The 21113-nt window shown below is 49.5% G+C and overlaps 1 protein-coding gene across 2 annotated transcripts in view; it reads right to left on the bottom strand.

The window, feature by feature from the left end:
- Positions 1-7608: 7608 nt before the first annotated feature.
- Tet3 (tet methylcytosine dioxygenase 3) overlaps positions 7609-21113 on the bottom strand; it is a 93206-nt gene continuing 79701 nt past the window's right edge. For both annotated transcript variants that reach the window (XM_028762277.1, XM_028762278.1), the window contains 6 exons: positions 19204-19412; positions 18190-18340; positions 16578-16667; positions 16012-16149; positions 12882-13218; positions 7609-12263 (listed from right to left, as the gene is read on the bottom strand). In XM_028762277.1, coding sequence (XP_028618110.1) covers positions 10480-12263; positions 12882-13218; positions 16012-16149; positions 16578-16667; positions 18190-18340; positions 19204-19412 — 2709 coding nt within the window. In that variant the 3' untranslated portion in view covers positions 7609-10479. The remainder of the gene's footprint in view (positions 12264-12881; positions 13219-16011; positions 16150-16577; positions 16668-18189; positions 18341-19203; positions 19413-21113) is intronic.

Here is a 21113-nt window from a genome sequence, read left to right as displayed (position 1 = left end):
CAGATGTGTCATGCTTCAGGCTCCTCCTGTCAGAAGCAGCGTCCTTTCTTCACGATGTTCGAGTCTTTGCAGACTTCATCCTACTACTAGACACAGAGTGAAGGCCAGAGCTTTGGTTGTTTTTGCCTCTCAAGACAGGATCTCATTGTGTAGCCCTGGCTGTCCTGGAACTATTTAGACCAGGCTAGCTTGAACTTAGAGACCTACTGCTTGGATGAAAGGAGTGTGTCACCATGCCTGACCCCGGGGTTTTATGAAGTTTTAAGGATTTTCCCTTCCCCTACTTCTCTAAGAATGACAACCCCCAGTTTCTCATCCGCAGGTGAGGAGCAGAGGACTCTGGCATGACCTGGGGTTGAAGGCCCCTGTCCTCTGCATCTGTTGGGGTGAGTGCAGCTACACTTTCCCAGCTGACCTTGCACACGTTCACCCTGGGCTCTGGGAGTGACTGAGAAGCTGGGACATCTGTCTGGATACCAGGCTCACCAAAGTCTGGTGTTCTGGGTGGACATTCTAGTGGTTGCTCAGTCGGTGTTGCCTCTGTCTCAGCATCCACGATGGTAGGCAGAGGGTGCAGGGTGATTGACATCCAGCCCCAAAGCCTGCCTTCTGTGATCCAGAAGCTGGCTCACCAATGTTCCCCTAAATCCAGCGGCCAAATCCATACCTCTGCTCTAGCCTGGTTCATGAAAGTCTGGTCAATGTTTGCTGTAAGCATTGAGGACCTCCACAGGACTTGCCAGCCCCTGCAGTGTGGCTTCTACTTTCCTGGCCAGCCCCCACACTGAGTAGCTTTTTTGGGGGGGGTGCGGAGGATAGGGCCTTTCTATAGAGTTCCAGCTGTTCTGGAACTCACTGTGAGCACACCAGGCTGGCCTTGAACTCAGAGGCTGGTCTGATGGGACCAAAGGCATGCACCACACCTGGCCATAGCTTTCTTTTTAAAAATCTGTGTGTGTGTGTACATGGTGCCTCAGTGCACATGTGGAAGTCAGAGAAAACATACAGAAGTTTGTTTCCTTTTACTGTCTGAGACCTGGGGACTGAACTCCGGCTTGGCAGTGAGCACTTTACCAGCTGAGTCTATAGGTGTCCTGGGCATCTTAAGAGTTCTTAGGTCTGTGTGGGAAGTCACTTAATCTTTCCAAGTTTAGACTAAAGTGTGAAAACTGTCAGGGTCCCAGCTTTGGAGGGCTCTGTTGTGGGCCTCTTTCTGCACACCCCTCCCTGCCAATGAGGGTAAGATGTCTGTGATGACGGGCTCATGTTAGTCTGAGTTAGTCAAAAGCCAGTGCCAGGATACACATGGGCTAACAGAAGGAAGAGCAGGCTTGAGGACACTGAGGGGTAGAGTCCAGATTTGGTATGACGATGCGGCTGGGAAGAAGGACACTTGGCAGAGCGGCTTTGATTTTGTGGTGCTTACAACTTCAGCTCTGACAAATAGCCGTGGAACACCATGCAGCCACCCAGGGTCACCAGTGAGGCCAGAGCAAAACATGGCTTTGTACAGCCTTAGCACTGGCAGTCACACACAAGGGCTGGTGGCCGCAGAGGTATTCAATGTCTGGACTTTGCAACTCAGTGCCACGAGCTATAAAGTTCATGGCTGAGATCCGTGTGAAAATTGCTGGACCCAGGAGGCGGCTCACCTGGAACAGGCGCTGGCCATGAAGCCTGACGGTCCAAGATCTGAGCTGGAGTCCTACAACCTACATGGTGGAAGGAGAGAACCAGCTCCTGCAAGTGGGCTGCCAACTTTTACACATGCGCCATGGGATGCATCTCTCCCAGCCTCCATGTACCCAATAACAGAAAAGAAAATAAAAGAAAAATTAAAAACAAACCCATCATGAGTTAAGCTCGTGATTGGTGGGCCAGGTCAGGGGCAGTCCTGAGTGCACGTGGCCTGTGGGTTGCACATATCTGGTAGACTATGCTGTGAGTTGATTCTCTTGGGTGATGGGAAAGTCTGCAGGCTCCTGGGATACTTTCCAGCCATGGAGCCCAGGAGCAGAGGGTTTGGGGGAGTGTAGTCCTTCAGAGAGATCAGTGAGGATCAGGTTCTCTGCTCTGCCCGGGGTCAGCTCTTTGGAGAAACAAGAGCACAAAGCCCATGTCATCTATAGGACATGGGATGGATGGTAGGGTTGGGCAGAGGTGGGTGAGAAGCTGTGGGGGTGGAGTGGGGTGGGATGAGGTGGGGTAGGGTGAGCACATGCCTGAGCTGCTACACATGGTACAAACCAAGAATGACTGGGCGATACATGGAAGCAGAGATAGCCATATGTCAGAATAAGGTGGCATGAGGGTAGAGGTCTCCTGGGGTTAGTGCAGGGGCTAGGGCAGGGCTCTGCAGTGGTGGAAGGCAGGGACATCAGATGTCTGTGCAGGACTTCTAGAGGTGGGAGGGAGGGGCTCGACATATCTAGAGCCAGACACGATTTTCCCAGTCTTTATCTGGTGTTCTGGGGGTAGGAGGGTGCCAACAGAACCACCACCAGTTGTGAGGGTTGGGTGCCTCTTCTGGTCTCTTCCAGAATGATGAGAGTCTCATCTTTGCAGAGTACTTCAGGTGAGATGACTAAAAGTTCAAGACTGCCTGCAGGGCAGTTGGCAACCTGCAGGGCCAACAGCAAAACTTCTAAAATAAGATCTTACCAATTGTTTAAGAACTTCCTATCAGCTCCCCTCCCAACTCCTCCTATACCCACTCTCTCCACCCTCACTTCTTACCCAACTGTGTTCTCTTCCCACCAAGTCCAGTTTCTGTTGCCCATTGACTATCCTTGGGAGTGGGGCCATATCATTAAAGAAGATGGCCTCTCCCTCTCCCAGCCCCTATCAAATGCTCGAACTCCTCAGGGTGGCGGGACTTTTGCCAGCTTCCTCTTTTCATGATGGGATTTTGGTTTGAGCCTGTACAGGTCTTGCGCATGCTGTTACAACTGCCATTGAGTTTGTGTGGCAACTGCTCTCCTGTGTCCGAAAACCACCATTTTCTTGAGGTTACCCACTACTTCTGGCTCTTACAATCTTTCCATTCCCTCTTCCATGAAGCTCCTTGAGTCGAGTGCATGCCTGCGTCTTTGGGTGTGTGTGTGTGTTGTGTGTGTTCCTTTCCAGGACAGCCCTCTACAGTTTCTTATTCTCTGCGTGTTGACCAGATGAGGTTTTTAAGTTGGCCCATGGAGTCCCACAGGTCCCCAAACACAGGCTACAGTCAGTGCTCTTGTTACCTCGCAGCACTTGATGGTAATACCTTAAGTGGTTAACATACCACACACTTGAATCGCACAACATGGAAAATTCAAACTGGTACTCACCTGGCAGCTCCATCCCAAGTGACTAGCTTTCACAGTGCTGCTAGGAATGCTGCTAGGGAGAAAAGCAATCACCCAGCTTCGAACCCTACTATCTACAACAACTAGCCTGACAAAAGAGAATATACCCACTGCTACAGTGGTAATAAGAATGTTATGGGAATAACCAGCTGCTCTCTGGTGGGCTCTAAGGGAACCCATGAGCTGGAACCCATGTCTGACACTGCTAATGGGGCCAAGAATCTGTGGCTAGCTAGGTCACAGGCCTCAGAGGAGAGAACCTATTACTATTATCTTGTTAAGTGGTTCTCAACCTTCCTAATGCTGCAACTCTTTAATATAGTTCATGTTGTAGTGACCCCAGCCATAACATTCTCATTGCTAATTCATTCTGCAATTGCTATGAATCACAATGTACATATCTGTGTCTTCCAATGGTCTTAGGTGGCCCCTGTGAAATGGCACAGGTTGAAAACACAACCTGTGTTAATAGACATCCTATTAAAACGACTCCTAATGACTTACTGCAATATCTACAGATCATAACATCCCTAAACTCTCAGAGAAGCAAAACCATAGAGGCCAGAACACTCAATCTTTTGGAGCAGGAGTTACAGACAATTGTATGCTGCCTAAGGTGGGTGCTAAGAACTCAGGTCTCTGAATGGACAGGAAGTGTTCTTAAGTGCTGAGCCATCTCTCTAGTCCCACCAGCAACAGAACTTTTAATAAGGTTGCTGAACAAGTAGTGTAGCTAGGTAGGGGCTCTTCCAGAGGACCTGGGTTCAATTCCTAGCACCTACACGGAAGTTTACAACTACGTATAGCTCCAGTCCTATGGGACCCAACATTAGACTCTCTTCTACCTTCTGAGGGTACCAGGCATGTAGTGTATATACATACAGGAACTTGGACAGCATGTCAATGTATTTCTATAAGGTTCCTCTGCAAAACTTCAAAACACAACAAGGCCTCTAGTCTGATGGGTAGCTCATTTCTGGTGCTAGATCTGCTTGGTGGGACATTTCAGGCAGAGAAAATGGGAGAAGAGGGCAGCTTCCTGTCCTTTTATCTTCCTTAGCTCAGAATTTCCCCCAAACCCAGCCACCACCAGAACCGCAACCTGGACTAAAGACACCCCTATTTTGCCCCAGGTACAGCAGCCTGGGGTCCAGCTTTGCACCTCACTTCTCAACTGTGTCAGAGCCATCAGGATCCAGCACAATGCAGGGGTCTTAGTAGCTGTAAGGTAGAAGTATGGACAACCGAATTCCAGACCGACAGGGAGGGGAACAAAGCAGATCCAGAACTGATAAGGGCTGCTCCAGAGCACCGTCTGTGACCTCGTCTACTCAGATGCCAGGTCCCTCACTGGTCTGAGCAGGCTTCTTTGGGTGTCTATAATATATTCCAGAAGGGCAAGACTGGTTCTGGTTCAAGGTGAGAGGGGGGAAAAAAAAAGCTTACACAGAATTTGAGTGCAAAAAATAAATATAAAATTTATTAAAACACCCACAATATTTTAAAGATGCCAGGAGTAATACAGTTCACAAACCCAGATGTTTGTGTAAATTATAATAAAATACAAATCAAAAAAGGATACATACTTGCAATTTCTAGGCACCCTAAATTAAATTTACTGAAACACTGGGGGAGAAGGGAGGCGATAGCTCAGGAGACAAACCAATAAACTGGAAGGAAAATATTAACAAAAAGGTAGAAATTATACAAAATAAAATTATCAGCATAAATTTACTGTACTAAGATATCTACAGTTTAATAATACACATCCTATTGCCTTGAGACATTGCAAAAACCTACCATTCATCCATCAACCCCAGATAAACTTCATTTCAAGTAGCCACAGTTTACAAAGTCAAGACGGATTATTCAAGTATGGTTGTTAAGTTCACCTCCATTGGAAGCCAGGTAACCAAACAGGAATTCAAAGAGATAAGAAATAAAACACATCTGAAAGCTACAAGGGTTCTAGGTCAAGTCTAAAGCATTAGTATGCTGTGAGACAGCCGGTCCTTGCTTCTTTAAACACAAGAAAAAGAAATGACATCACTCCTGTCTCTCCCCCCCACCCCCAAAAGAGAAAAAAAAATCTATATTGGAATCAAGAAAATTTGGGATGTCCAGATGAGCCAATTAGTATCTGTCCCCCTGTGAAGAGTGAGGGGTCCCCCTGAATGACAAGCAGTCGGAGTGAGGAGAGCATGACTGACAGACACCCTACAGAAAGCATCCCTGATTTCAGAACAGAAGCAAACGAGGAACAGACTGAACAGCTCACTGAGCCTCAGGCACGAAGCCCAGAACCCGGCTTCTGTGCTGAGGTCTCCCCTCAGGTGAGACGCCAACTGCTCTGCTCTCTCAGGAAGGCGGCGCTCCCAGAAGCAACTATGCACTGATGGGTGAGTGGGCTGTGAGCCTGGGTTGGGGTCTGCACCTCCAATGTGTTATTTTGGTCCAGGGTATGTGGTGAAGTTGGCCTGGCAAGACAGCAGATAAACCAGGTGTTGTATAGGTTTTCAAATGACAGCAACCGTGACAGAAAGCCCGATGACTGACAGCAACCGTGACAGAAAGCCCGATGAGATGGGCAGAGGAGATTTCACATTTTATTCAAAAGCAAAACTTAAGAGAATGAAAAAAATCCAAGCACGCTCCTTCCCTTAGGCACTCTGTCATTTTACTTCTTAAGAATGAACAGAGAGAATGACCCCAGATGTGTCAAGGTCAAGGAAGTCATCCCATGGACAGCTGTGAGTATCATACCCTCATGGAATCTAAGTTGTTGCAATGTCCTGTTTTTGAGGTATTTTTTAAAAAAAATGTGACAGTGGATGACGTAAAAACTGAGCTTCCTGTCGAGTTCTTCCATTTTGCATCAGCTTATGTGGACACAAGGAGAAGTTTAGCACCAACTAAAAGCGGCCTTGGTGGCAATGAGGGACAAAGAAAAGCACCTGCCTTTAGTCTGAGCACCAGGAGCTATCAATGAGCAGCAAGACCCCAAAGTCCTGCCCATCCCATCCCTGCTGGGGCCAGGTAAAGGTGCTGCCCCTGGACCACAGCCTGTCCCCTCTGGGGTTAGCACCCTGGGACGCAAGAGAATACCTGATGAACAAGAAGAGGTAGGAGCCCTGCCTCTCCTTCTCAAAGCCACCACCCCCTTTCTAATCTGGCTAAGAAGACAGACAAATCCACAGCACCTGCCCAGGCAGCCGGCCACTGCTGTCCTTGCACGGAGCAAGCTACCTTCTCTGTGAGCCTAGTTTTGGCCACCAAGGGGAACAACAAAACACCAGACCCAGAACACTGCTCAGAGCAGACACAGCATGGTAAACAGAGGTCTACAAAGACAGCACCAAAAGAGAAAAGAAAAGCTGAGAGACGGAGCCCACCTCGGTTTTTGGTTGGTTGGTTGTGGTTTCAAACGTTGATAGCACCTCAGGGGAACAAGATCAGGGACAGTCACATTGAAACACCATAGCACCATTTATTAGACTATTTCAATTCATAAAAATGCTTCCAAGTCCAGAAAACACACTTCAGTAACAAAAGGAAAGAGATTGGTTGAGGCACATCAGGGATATATCAGTTTCTCACCAGCTTGGCCTTGCTTTGTCATCTGAGGCAGTCAAGTCTCCTCAATCTGTGACATTGGGTTTTCAGCTACTGTCAACCACACTCACACATCCACTGCCATTAGCTATGGAGTCACAGAACTCTGCTACGTCTGTCCTTGCCACTCAGCACTAACAACCCCTAGCTCTGCAAACTACTGTTTCCTTAAGCAGCAGATGGGAGGACCAGAGAAGGCAGAATCCCTTCCCATGGACCAGGGCCACCACAGCAAAAAGGCAAAGCAGCACCCTGGAGGGCTAGGGTGGGGTGCTCAGCCCCCACTAAGAACCAGTCTTCAAACTGAACCCTCCCCATCCACGTGACCCCCTCAGTGGAGCTACCAACAGGTGGTTTCTCCAGCTAGCACCAGTTATTGTGTGAGACCCTGCTGCAAAATGACTTATATGCTAAAAGAAAATCTCTCGGGTCAGAACTTCGAAAGTCCTCTTGCACACAACAGGCTCGGGGAACAAAAACAATGTAGAACAAAACAAAGCTGGGGCGGGGCAGCAAACGCTTGCACTGTGTGTGGACTGTGGAGACGGACGGGCGGGCACACTGGGAGCAGACTCCGAAGCCATCATCTCCCTGGCTGTCATGGTCACTCTTAAATCTCGCTCATGCCGTCAGGTTCTTGAGTTGCAATGGCTTTATTTTTTTTTTTTTCCTTCTCATGATAAAAATGTTTTGTCAATCATCTTCAGGACTTAAAAAATGATAGTGCCAGTAAAAATAAAAATTTTGATTTTTCTCTCTAAGAAGCCTTCAGCAGCAAGGGACGGGGATAAAGAACTGTGCATAGTTACGTCTTAAATACACGTCTAAAGCATGCTCATTTCAATGACAGATTTGAGGTAGGTTATACATGTAGTGTGTGAAAATCAGCACGGGCTCACGCACAGCCACAGCACTGAGCCCTGAAACAGCGCTCGCTAGGACCTGAAAGGCCAATGTGGAAGGCCTCTTGTCTCACCTCACGGCAGCCTGTTTCCTGGCCCAGAGCATATGAACAAAGGCCGTACAGGCTGGGGGATGGACACCACATGCTTTTTTAGCTTGTACTGGTTTCTCCATTCAGCTAATGGCTTTGCTACCAAAGGGTGAGGAGGGTTGAGCATACTGAACACGCGTCAGAGAGATCCACACACTGCCAGCAACAGTCACCTGGGCCACGCTCAGGACCTTGCAAGCCAACAGGTAACCTGGGGCTTCCATGGGCCGTATACACGGTCACATTCTCCAAATGCTTTGTAAAATATCATATTTAAGATTATTTAAAATGAAGTTTTTCAAGGCACCCCCGCATCTACCTAAGCACGGAGTCAGATGAGACCAGCGTAAAAGTACTGATTCGATTAAGCAAAATAGCATTTAAAGGACCCACACTCCTTCAAAACTAGAAAATTAGCATGCGCCTAAAGACTCTGACTCGTGAGCTTGTCAAACAGAGGGTCAGAGGCTTTCCTATAAATCTGAATTCTGAATAATTCTAAGTCCTGATAAGCTCTTGGGTATTTATTTCAAAAGCAATAATAATTTCATTTTTTTTTGTCCTGTAAAATAATTGCAACTTTACAGAATACGGTAAAGGTGGATTGACAAAGCACATTAAATATTCAGCTACTATTTACAGTTTCTCCCACAATTTCATGTTAAAATGTACTTTTTATTCTTTTCAAGTTGCTGTTTAAATCTAGGCAAAAGTGCTTAAAAAAAATCTTTCACTATTTACAGTTAAAACCAGACCACAAAAATGCTCAGGACACCTTTTAGCCACTCTCCGCCAGCGCTTCCGAAGGGCTCTCGTCAACACCTGGCCGCTCGGCTCTCAGCTCTGGCACAAGGCACCGCGAAGCTTGGGGACCCGGACCTGCCTTCAGCATTGTCGTGGGATCACTACGCTCAGTTTATGAAGACCAAACCTGGCTGGAACCACGTGATAACTGCCGTCTCAGGGCTCGGCTGCCACTGTGTGTGCCCTGATGAAGCCCCCCACTCACTACACACGTCCACACACACGAGCAGCCTGACAACATGGCTAACGGCATCTGAAAACAAACACTCCGTGAGGACTGACCTGCTGCAGACAACACCGCCTCCACCTGTCAGGCCCAACCTTTCGATGTCACAGAAATTAAAGCACCAACGTTCTCATTTTCAAAGAGCTGAATGAATGCACCAGGATTTTAGAATGGGCATGTTACAGGGGAGGTGGAGAAGGGAGAGGGAGGAGAGAAAAGATCCAATGGAGAACTGGCCCCCTCGAAGGAGGAAAAGTATAGCAACCTGTTGAAAAACGCCTGACCCTTGCACTTTAAGTGAAGTGTAGACCATGCCCTGTGAGGGCTGGGAGGACTGCACCATTGTCCCATGTGAAGATCCAGGAATAAGTATGACGCGTGACCTGCCATCACACTGGCTTGCTGAGCTCTGGCAGGATGCCACCTGCCCTGAGAGTCAGAAAAGTCCCAGCACAGTACTACAGCACCAGGCTCCAGCACCACACAGCACCGCAGAGCACCTGCAGAGCACCACACAGCACACTGGCTCTTCACAGCTTGGGTTCAACTTCTTGTTTCTAAAGATACAGTAGCCCTTTTTCAGTATTGACAAACTTTGGGGCGATTTTTTAGAAAACTGCCACTAAGCTTCCTTCCGCCCAGTACTCACCAGCTTTATCAACGGGACGAGAGAGCCTCTCGACTCCTGCTCCAGCGTGAGGTGCTGCCTAGCGAACCAGGACATCGTATGACTTGATAAATAACGGACAGAGAGGATTCAGTGTGGAGACTAGCAAGCTTGAAGCTGTCTACTTCCAACCTGGTTTCTGGGGAGATCTAACACCAGCATCTCCAGGCCTGGCCCCCAGATGTCTGCAGCTTCCCCATTCCACAGAGGAGAATGGGGTGCTCCCAAAGGCTCCCTAGCCCATGGGAAGGAGGGATAGACCAGGGCTACATGCTAACCTTGGCTGGTGGGGGCAGATGGCTGGGAGAACCTGCAGCTCCCAGGAGGCTGGGTTCGCCAGGCACGAAGTTCTGCTGGCCTTTCCTGCCCACCTGTAACCCATTACTATTGTCACTTTTTAAAAAATCCAATAAATACATATTTTAAATGGAATTTAAAACTACGCTCCTTTGTGAAAGGACACTATAAACTTTCTTTCCATTATTGTGATATACAAGGATAAAATTTTAAAAACAAAAGGAAAATAAAAGCCCCTCAAAACAAGGGGAAAAAATTAAAACAACGTGGAGATATAAATATTAAGATCAAAAAAAAAAAAAATCACCCGACAGCCGTAGTTTCTTCAAAGTGCTGGGGAAGTCGAGGAAGTAGAGGAGGGAGGGCGGGTCAGTTCTGAGGTTTGGACCATAAATACATATATATGATAAGCATATCCATATATGTAGATATAGAGAGACTTCTGCACCCCCAACCCGCCCCCGGGCATGAGGGCAAAAGCACCACAGAGCAGCTCGGGCCGGGCCCGACGCTGAGGTACGCTGGCTCCTGGCACCTAGATCCAGCGGCTGTAGGGGCCAGTGACCTTTGTGTAGGCGTAAGAGGACACGGTGACTGCCGAGTCTGTGGGCATGGCCAGCGCCTGCCGGGTAGGGATAGCCCCCTTCTTTTCTTTGTGCTGGGGCTCAGCCACCATAGCACCCCCCCATTTTCTCTTCTTCCCATAGAGCTTGGCCTCCTGCTGGCCCAGTCCCAGGCGTGCGGCCTCCTCTTGACGCTGCCTCGCCCGTTCCGCCAGCTGCTTCATCTTGGCCTCCCAAAGCGCCAGCCCGTGGTTGGGCTGGTTGAGGTTCTTGTGCTGGTAGAAGACCAGCGAGATGCGGGTGGGGTGGCAACGGTTGGGTTTTTTGAGTGGTGTGGTGGCATGTAGCTCTCGCCGGGCACACTCGATGAGGATAGAGCAATGGGCGGGGGCCACAGCCACACCGCCGATGTTTTCATCCAGGAAGTTGTGTTCACTGTCCGACCACAGCTCCTCCTCGTCCTCTTCCACTGCAGGTCCATTCTTCTCTTCCTTCACCACCCCCTTGCTGGGGGGCTCCTCGGCTGTCCCCTCCTCCAGGCTGAAGGGATCCCATAGCTTCTCCTCTGACTTCAGGGCCCCAAATAGCTTCTCGTTGGAGCTCAAGGGCATGCCAAAGGCCTGCCAGGCTTTGTCTAGCTGGTTGGCCCCTGGCGTGGGAATCCTGCCCTCCTCCACTTTCACAGGATTCCACAACTTGTCTTGGAACCCAGGACCACTCTTCAGGGAGGAGTTGAAATCCCCTGTTCCCATCCCCCATGGCTTCTCAGTCAGGCTGGGACCAGTCAAGGCCGAGGTGCCGTTCCCAAACTTGCAGGGGCTCCATGGCTTGCCTCGAAGCCGTCCTCCAGGATGGGGGGCTGACTGCTGACCTTCACCAGTGAACAGGCCCCACTGGCTATCTGGGAAGTGTGAAGGGGTGAGACAGCTGGCCCCAAAAGAATTGAGCTTGTCGGGAACAACCGTGGGGCTTTCCCCCGAAGGAAACACTCCCCAGTTGCCACCTACACTGTTAGTCCTCTTTGGGGACATGCTTGGGCCTCCTGAGTACTGTCCCCATAGATGACTGGGTCCCCCATTCTGAGATGCTTCGGGCAAGGGTGTTCTACTCATCTTACCAGAGTCTCTGGGTACGGACTCAGCCTGGGTCAGAGGGTCTACTGGCTCTTGCTTGATGGATCTGTTGTAGCAACTGGAGCTCTGAGCAAAGGGAGAGTGGTCCCTGGATGCTGGGTGGAGCTGGGAGACCTTGGGTAGCAGATATTCCTTGGGGCCTGGGTAAGCAGGCTGCTGGTGGTGAGAGATGGGGTGGTGGTTGTCTGTGGAAACAGCCTGGCCTGGCAGCTCGGCAAACTCAGCACCACCGTAGGCCGGGTTCAGGCTGTTGTGTAGAGCATGGAGGTCTGGCTTCTTCTCAAAACTGCCTCCACTGCCCCCGTGTCCCCAGGCACTGGGACCCAGGAACTGGGAGGGGAAGACAGGGCTGCTAGATGGAAAGCCATAGTAGCCGAAGGAGGGAAGTGTGTACTTGGAGTGGAAGCCGTTGACGGAGGCTAGGCCAGGCTGTGCATAGCGCGAGTGATAGGAGTACACACTGCTCATGCTGTAGGGGTCGGAGGGCCTGCAGCTGCCCAGCACCGAGTAGCTCTCCACCACCGCGTTACCGCTGTACTTGAAGGAGCTAAAGTGGTTCTGAGGCTCCACCTTGAGGGAGGGCTTCAGGCTTTGCTGGGACAATCCACCCTTCAGAGACAGGCCTGGGGAAGGCAGAAGGCTAAGTGGAAGATGAGGTAGATACCACAGCCTAGTAAGGTCTAGGTGCAGAGGACAGGAGATGGAACCTCCTTCCCTGCCTGAGAAGTGTTCTTTCTCTGGAGAGGCAGGATTGGATGAAGTGTTGAGGCAAGTTCAAACCTGGCCTGGGTTTACTCCTGGGCTCCCCTTAAGACTCCCAAGGTGGAGAGGCAGAGCTTGTGCAGAGCCTGTGTACTCTTCGCCATCACTCTACTCTCTGGCCCCAGAAAACGGCTCAGTTTCAGCCGAAGCTCATTCTCCCTAGGTGTGTGTGTGTGTGTGTGTGTGTGTGTGTGTGGTGGGAGGTTGCAGCAGAGACTGCTGTGATGGAGGAATGGGAGCTCAGATGCTCACAGCCTGCTTCCCACTGTGGGCCTACAACAATGGCCTCTGCCCCAGAGCCCCAGACACAGTCAGGGTGTGCTGGAGCAGCCACGTGCTCTGTCCAGGTGCTTTATACTCAGGCACTTTACAGGACATCTTTCTGAAGGACAGAGTGAACCACGTCAGGACCTTCCTCCTAAGTGGCCAGTGTGACATGAGGTGGGGGTGAGCCCCCTTCAGGTGGTGCCCCTGCTTACCTGGGTCAGTGGTGACACCAGCCAACTCTAGGGCCTCCTGCTTGATCTTCTCTGGCGTGCTCAGCTTCTCCTTCTGCAGCTTCTTCTTCTCGGCTGCCGCCTTCCTGGCTTCCAGCTGCCGTTGGCGGCAGGACTTGGCAGGCTCAGGCAGCCGCCGGACCTCTCTAGGGAATGCTGTGAGCACCTGGATGGCCCCACTGCTGACCTTCGCGTTCTGGTTCTCCTCACTGCCGAACTCGTCCGTGCTGGCCATCTTGTACAGGGGCAGCACATGTAGCTGCTCATCCTCGGGGATCTGGCCCACGCAGCGATTGTCTTCCTTGGTCAGGGTGCAAACCTGCCCCACACAGGGAGAAAAAGATATGGGTCTGGGGTCGATGCTTGGAGAGAGGGGTCTGAGCCCCCAAACTGTCACCTCCACACAGCCCTAGTGCCAGCCATCTCCCGTGTCCCATCATACTGCCCTGGGCACTAAGGTTCTAGACACTAACAACACAGAGCCTGGGAGGCAGCTTGCAGAATGCTCAGTGGTGCTATCTCCTGTGCCCCGATGTGGCTGAGCTGGGGCTAGGGAGGCAGCTCTACCTGAAGCCCACCATTGTCACCACTGCACCTTATCGGCAGGCTGATACCTTCCCCCTGAATCCTGACCCCTCAAGCTCTGCTGCTTCTAAGGTAACCTTTCTTATTATTTAAAATGACCCCAGGAAAAATTAGTTGTAAACATTAGTTACATATGCATGCATGGGTATATGATACTTTTGGGTAACTAAATAGGATATTATGCATAGTTTTTTTTAACAACATTTTTTTAAAACATAGTAAATGTCTCTTGTACTTTGAATCTTCTAATATAATTTACTTTAAAAAAATACTTATTGTATGTATTTGAGTATACTGTTGCTATCTTCAAACACATCAGAAGAGGGCATCAGATCCCATTACAGATGGTTATGAGTCACCAGTGGTTGCTGGGAATTGAACGCAGGACCCCCGAGAAGAACAGTCAGTGCTCTTAGTGGGTGAGCCATCATCTCTCCAGTCTCCACAATTTACTTTTTCTCCTGCTTATTCCAAGGTCAGCTGGCCCTTGGCCTTGTGCTTTCCCTTTCCTGACACCCCATGTGATAAACAGAGCAGAGATCACCGGCAGCGGAGGTAAGACACAGTGGATCGCCTATTACAGGAAGAGACTGCCTCTGTCCCTCGTCACCTAAGGACTTTACAATGTCAAAGATGGCAATGATGATTAGAAAGGAAACAGAGGACATAAATGGGACACCCTCAAGGGTGAAATTAAGAGGCAAGAGAGGGGCTGGAGGGATGGCTCTGCAGTTAAGAGCACAGGTTACTCTTTCAAAGGTACTGAGTTTACTTCACAGCCACCACATGGTGGCTCACAACCATCTACACTGAGAGCTGATGCCCTCTTCTGGCCTGCAGGCTCTGTATGCAGAGAGAGAGCACTCATACCCATAAATAAATGTTAAGGGGGGGGGCAAGAGAAACAGGAGAAGACGTTCAGCCTCTTTAGCTTATAAGAGGCCCACCTCACAAATCAGGCAGACTGACAGGATCCTGTGCTGCAGGAAACTGAACAAGCACTGTGACTGTCACTGTCTCTATGTGGGGAGCAGGGGTAGCAGGGGTAGTGCTCCAGAAGAAATCAGTTCTGCACTGAGCTGCAGGAATTCCTCATGACATACAGGTGGGAAGTGTGTGGCTCATCAACTGTCCATCTGTGGGGGAACTGGCTAAATAGCTGATATCAGAGCTAAACATGAAGCTCCAACAAATTTAAATGTGAAGCCACACCCACTGACACAGAAAGCCCAAGTTACCACTGGTTAAGAAAAGCACACCACAGGGCAACAGGTGGACCCCCATGAGGGTGGAGGTTTATACAGCTGTGTATGGCCATGGTCATACACACAGCTGCAGAAAGGATGGCCAAACACTGACTGTGGTTATTGCTAAAGATTTCAGAAAAGAGTTTAGTTTTTTTTTTAATTATATGCATGTGTTTGTGTCCATGTGCATGTATGCTGTATGTATCACAAAGGCTAGAAGAGGGCACCAGATTCCCTAAAGCCAATGGTGGCGTTAGCTGAAGTGCTGAGAAATAAACTGACGGTCTCCTGAAGGATAGCAAGTGCTCCTAACTGCTAAACCATCTCTCCAATCGCCAACTCTAAGTTCCTATAAGCAGACGGCTCAGTGCATAAAGCTATTCTGTGCAAACTGGGGGCCCGAGTTAGAGTCCAGGACCCACGTAAGTCAGGCACAGGTGCATCTCGTTTTACTGGCCACCCAGCCTAACCTAACTGCCCAGCTCCAGGTGCCCATGAGAGACTCAAAAATAACAGTAAAACCTTTAAGGGTAGATAGCGTCATAGGAACCCCAGAGATTGACCTTGGGTCTCCAGGCACAGTCGCATGCATGTGCATGCATGTCCGCACGCGCAGACCCACTTGTGTACACACATGCAGAGACTTTAAGACATGAAAAGGTTTAGAAAGTTCTGCTGCTGACAGTCTTTAACAGCAGAGCGTGCAGGAGTGTGGCGTTCAGGTGACCTCCTGGTGCTCTTGCTCCTTCCTGCTCGCCAGTGTCCCCACCTCTTACTCTCTCTATCCGTGAGGGCCTGCCCTTTCCAGCATCGGAGTCTGGACCCCCAGCCTTCTCCTACGCTCTCCCCAGTCCCTGCAGTCCTGCATGTACTGGACCCAGCTGAAAAGCAAGCACAACGGCTACAGCAGCACCGGTTCCCTTGAGGGTGTCTCCACTTCAGTCAGCCCCAACGCCCCATCTTCTCGAGCACGCGCATGCTTCTGAGGATCCATTCATTCTTCAAACCTCCCTTACACAACCCATGCAGCCTAACAGGCATTTCTAGAAAGACTCTTCCATTTTTCATCCCCAAACCTCATCTTAGTTGTTCTACTGTTCAGTAAATTCACACATTGGCTCTGGTTCCTCATATGCCTCCTGTCACTGGTCCTCCTACTGCTGTGATGGTTTTCTTAGAGGAGGGGAAAGAGCAGGCCATCTAGCCAATACCCTACTTCCCTCCTCATAAGGAGCAAAACCCATTAGCTGGCTCCTCCTACTGGTCCCAGGCTTCCTTACCACAGTGCACCCATTGTAGAGGTTATGTTGGTCCTTGTGGGCGTGGGCACAGAAGTCCATGCAGGCTGTGACCCCTGAAAAGGGCCTCCCTTCCTTCAGCCCCAGGCGGCAGTCGATCGCCACATCCTCATTGGTCACCTGTGTGAATATTTAGAAAGCCTAAGTGACTAGCCCCCATGCTGCACCTGGAATCCAGATCTTAGAAGTAGGTTAAGGATCACAGCTGTCTTCTGAACCTGGGCCATGAGAAGAAGCTTTTCCAGTTGAAAGGCCCTGGTTCTGAAAGAATGGCTCTCTCTTAGGTTAGCTCAAGCTTGCTTGCCTAGACAGGAACTCAAGCTTCTGTAAAGGAAGCTAGGCCAGAGGCACTAGAGACTACGAGGTGGGGGAAGATGGAGAGTTAGGGGTAGACTCTCTAAGTCTTAGCAAAGCACACAATGGCTCCAGGAGACCTCTAGGCTGAGCTCTCCTTAAAAATGCAAAGGAAGCCACACCCCCAACTTTCCAACATCAGGGAGTGTTAAGTAAAAACTGCATGTGGCAGACAAAAGCCCTGGCTTCAGTACCTGGTTCTGATAGGCCTGGGGTGCAAGCTGCTTGTATAGGGGAGCAACTTCCGTGGCCAGGTCCTGAAAGCTATTCCGGAGCACTTCCTCCTGCAGAAAAGAACAATTAGGTACATTCAGAGCTGCCCTCACTGGCAAACTTCCTGCCAGAAATGAGCCCACCAGAACCACTGCTGGGTATCACTGTGAAGGGAGGAAGCCAAGTATGTCCAGGGTTTCACAGTGGTCCTCTGTTGTGTTCATTTTAAAGATGAGCATACTGAGGCTCACCAGGAAAAGCCACTGTTAAAAGGTGCAGTCATCCTGACATCTAAGCTACTCTGTCAGTCACACGCAGCCCTGTCCAGCCCAGGACAAAGGAGCAGGGCCTTGCTTTCAGAGCGGAATACTGTGGTTCACAGTATGGTATGGTGGGTGGGGATTTTCCAATAGGTGTGGATATTCTCTCCCATGGTAGAGAAAGCCGAAACTAATGGACCTGTGCTGGAGATTCACATCTGGCCTGGCCCAGAGCCCACTGCCAGCCAGGAGTCAGACAAACTCAGCCTTCTGAAAATCAAGGTAGTGATGTACTAGGTCCCTTGGTGGAGCCATGTGGTTCTTGTACTAGCCAGCAAAAATGTCTGCAGCATCAAGAAGTTCCACATGATGATTGCTTACATCATGTAGCCGTTTCTGTTGCTCCTCTGGCCTTACAGTGCTTGTAGGGACTTGAGGCCATGAATGCAAACATGGAACATTTATGAAGCACATAGTGTAGAGAGAAGCCAGGAGCACGGCTCAGCCACCAGTCAGTACAACCAACACGATGGATGCCGTGTGGCCTGGCCACTGTTCTGCCTCTGTCTGGATGCTGCCACAAGCACAGTCGGCCATAACACAGCTCCAGGGCGAGGCTTGGGCTGGGGAAGTGCAGCAGGCTATCAAATTAGAGTGGTTTTAGTTTACAAAATTGTCTAAAACTTTTGGAGAAAAGGTCCTAAATTTGGAAAAAAAATTAAGATTCTTATATGTGCGTGTATTTATGGCATGTGTGTGCAGGTGCCTGCAGGAGCTGGAAGAAGGTGTCAGTCCCCTAAGCTGGAGTTGCAGATGGCTGTGAGCCACAATGTGGGTCCTAGGACAAAAACTCAGGTCATTTGGAAGAGCTGTGCTCTTAAGCACTGCCCTAGTCCCTGAAAACGATGCATTTAGTTCACGAAGAGCAGCCAGGACGATAGTTACATGGGCAATGGAACACAGAAGAGGTGCCCAGTGGATGTCCCTGACCTTGGCATAGTGGGAAGCCTACTTCCTAGGAGACTCAAGCTCTGGAAGACCAAGCCTGGCATCAGGATGGTGAGGATGCTTATACCCCAGCAGAGGGACTAGACTCCTGACCCCTACACCCCAGAAGTACAAGCAGGAGGAGGGAGCAGAGGTGAAAAGGACACAGTGCTCATTCTGGTTACGAGTCTGAGCACCTAGAGCCAGCAGTCCTCGGTTTTCACACTGCTAACGTAATACATTTTCTGTCCATCTGTGCTATGGCATCTGCATAGATGTTAAGGATGCGGATGGCGAGGCATGGGGGGTAGGGGGCCTGCCGTGTGCCCAGCACTGCTTTCCTCACCTCCTTCGGATTGTCTCCTGTGAGGCGGAACTTCCGTGGTGTCTTGCTCCGGGCATACTTGCAGCCATTGAAGTACATGCTCCAGGAACAGCCAAAGGAGAAGGAGGCACCGCAGGTGTTAGGGTCTCTGCCTTGGCAAGCACAGGTCCGGCTGCAATGTATAACACAGGCCAAACATGCAGATGTGCTCTCTGGTGATCCGGCCCCTGCAGAGGACTGGTTTCCACTAGCCTCTGGCAACAAGGGCTCTTCCTTATACCCTACAACTCCAAGTTTCCCAACATAGGTTATTCTCTGAACACTCAATGCTTGGTGAAACATACCTGTTCAGAAGGGTACGTAATGTATGAGTCTGAAAGCAAAATTTTTCAGGGGCAAACTTAACCAGACAGGAAAGACACGTTGTTGTTGAGGGCTGGGGGAAAGATTGTAGATGAAGGGTACAGGAGTTCTGCATGCTTCCATGTGCGTGCACATGCGTGCACATGTGTGCACATGTGTATGTGGGCATCAACTTCAGGATTTATTCTCTTCTATCATATTTGGTCCTAGGGAATGAACTAAAGTTGTTAGCCATGGTGGCAATTGCCTTTACCCACTGAGGCATCTCGTGGACTCAATCTTGACTGGGTGACATGATTATAGCAAAATCCTCTAAATTGCTGGGGGTGGTAGAGCATGACTTTAAACTCAGCACTCCAGAGACAGAGGCAGGCTTCGAGCTCCCTGAGTTCAGGACTATCCTGATTTACATAGCCAGTTCCAGGAGAGCAAGACCTTGTCTCAACAAAAATAAAACAAAATCCTCCAAATTATATACTGAAAGGGTAACTTTACTGAAACTAAATACATGGCGATGAAAAGGTAGGAAAATCCAATAAACATAGGTTAATGTTGGTCTAGGGCTGAACAATGAGGTTGAGCCAGGGCCAGAACTCAGAGCTACCCAGCAGCCCAGTGCCTGCTACCCCAGTCCTGCGGCCCAATTGCCACCTCCACCACTCCAGTACATACTCATCATTGAGGCCGCATCTCCGGCTGGTAGGGTTCCCATACTTCCGGAGGGTATCAGTGAGCTCCTGGTAGAGGGTGTCTCCAAGGCTTCGAGGGATGCCCTCCCAGGCCAGGATCAAGATAACAATCACGGCGTTCTGACAATGGTGGCCTGCCCGATGCCGCACCAGGCACAGCAGCTTCTCCTCCAGTGTGTGTCTTCGGATCACCTGCAGAGACGTGGGACTGAGCTACTCCCCTGCAGAGGGCCACACAGCTCTGCATGGTGCATGCCACTCACTACCCCACAGACCTGCAGCTGTGAGTCTTTAGGACAGCACCGTTAGGGAGGAAGAAACACAACATTTTAAAACAGCAAAATAAAAAATAATGACAATGAAGTCTAAGACATTTGTGACCAACACAGACTCAAAAGAATAAAAGAAATGTGAACTAGAAGTGTAGTGTAGAATTTTATGATGTCGCAGGATGTCTACAGAGAAGGTGTTGCATAGCTATTGTTTTACCCTTGGACAGAGAAAGTGCTGTGTATCTACGTTTACACTCGGGGAATAACACTGTGGAAAACAGTCTGAGGGAAGGACCTAGGCTGCAGACAGATGTAGTCACACCTGATCCTCACACTCTGCAGCTTACACAGAAAAGGAGTGGCTAGGTTGGCAATGCCAAGAAGGAAAGGGGGCCTGACAAAGTCAGGGCTCAGTGAGGACATCTGTTCATCGAAAGCTGGGATGCCTAGCTCTCCTGAGGGCACCTCAGCCCATTGCAGCTATCATCTCCTGTTTATAAGAAAGACTGGAAACGAAGAGCTTTACTTAGTTGTCCTGTCCTTTCTTTGAGACAGTCTTAGCCGGGCGGTGGTGGCGCAGGCCTGTAATCCCAGTACTTGGGAGGCAGAGGCAGGCGGATTTCTGAGTTCGAGGCCAGCCTGGTCTACAGAGTGAGTTCCAGGACAGCCAGGGCTACACAGAGAAACCCTGTCTCAAAAAACCAAAAAAAAAAAAGACAGTCTTACTATGTAGTCCTAGCAGTTCCTGAACTTACTATGTAGACTTGTTGGCTTTGAAAATACAGAGATCTGCCTGCCTTTGCCTCCCGAGTGCTGGGGTTAAAGGTGTGCACCACTGTACTTGGCCAAAAACTTTAAGATTCTTTTCTTTATTTAGATACTTATGTATATGTATTTGTATGCTTCAGGACATTATGTGACCACGTAGTGCAGTGCCCCCAGAGGCCAGAAATGGCATTGAAGCTACTGTAGTAAAACCATGATGTCTGTGCCATCTCACAGTCCCCTAAACTCCAGGTTTAAGGGCACAAGTACCACACCTTTTGTTTCTATGATAAAGTATGCATAACAAACTCTGACACGATTAGTGTGCTTTTTAGTGGCTTTAGGCTCATTCAGCATGAAGCTACCACTTCCTCTAGAACACCTTCCTAACGCTGTGACCCTTTAACACAGTTCCTCATGTTGTGGTGACCCCAATCATAACGTTATTTTCATTGCTCCTTTATAACTGTATTTTCACTACTGTTATGAATATGTAAATATCCGATATGCGGGATAACTGATATGCGACCCCCAAAAAGGGGGGGGGTCAACACAGACTGAGAACTGTTGATCTAGAACTTCTACTCCCAATAAATGAAGAAGCTGCAACTTCATGGAATAGAATGCTCCAACTCTCCCCTCCTGATGCTCCCCAACTCCTAAGATCATTCTCCAGCTTTTTCTAATTAAAAATTTCTTTTTAACATTTATTAGTATGCCTGTGCATGCCCCATGCAGGTCAAAGGATAACTTAGGAGACAGTTTTGTTCTAGGGATGGAACTCATATCACAAGGCCTGTGTACAAGTACCTTCATCCACTGAGCCATCTTGTCAACTGCACATTTTGTATTTATT

Source organism: Grammomys surdaster, unplaced genomic scaffold, assembly GCF_004785775.1.
Source record: "Grammomys surdaster isolate TR1022 unplaced genomic scaffold, NIH_TR_1.0 133, whole genome shotgun sequence".
Taxonomy (NCBI): domain Eukaryota; kingdom Metazoa; phylum Chordata; class Mammalia; order Rodentia; family Muridae; genus Grammomys; species Grammomys surdaster.
This window is presented reverse-complemented; position numbering and strand designations above follow the sequence as displayed.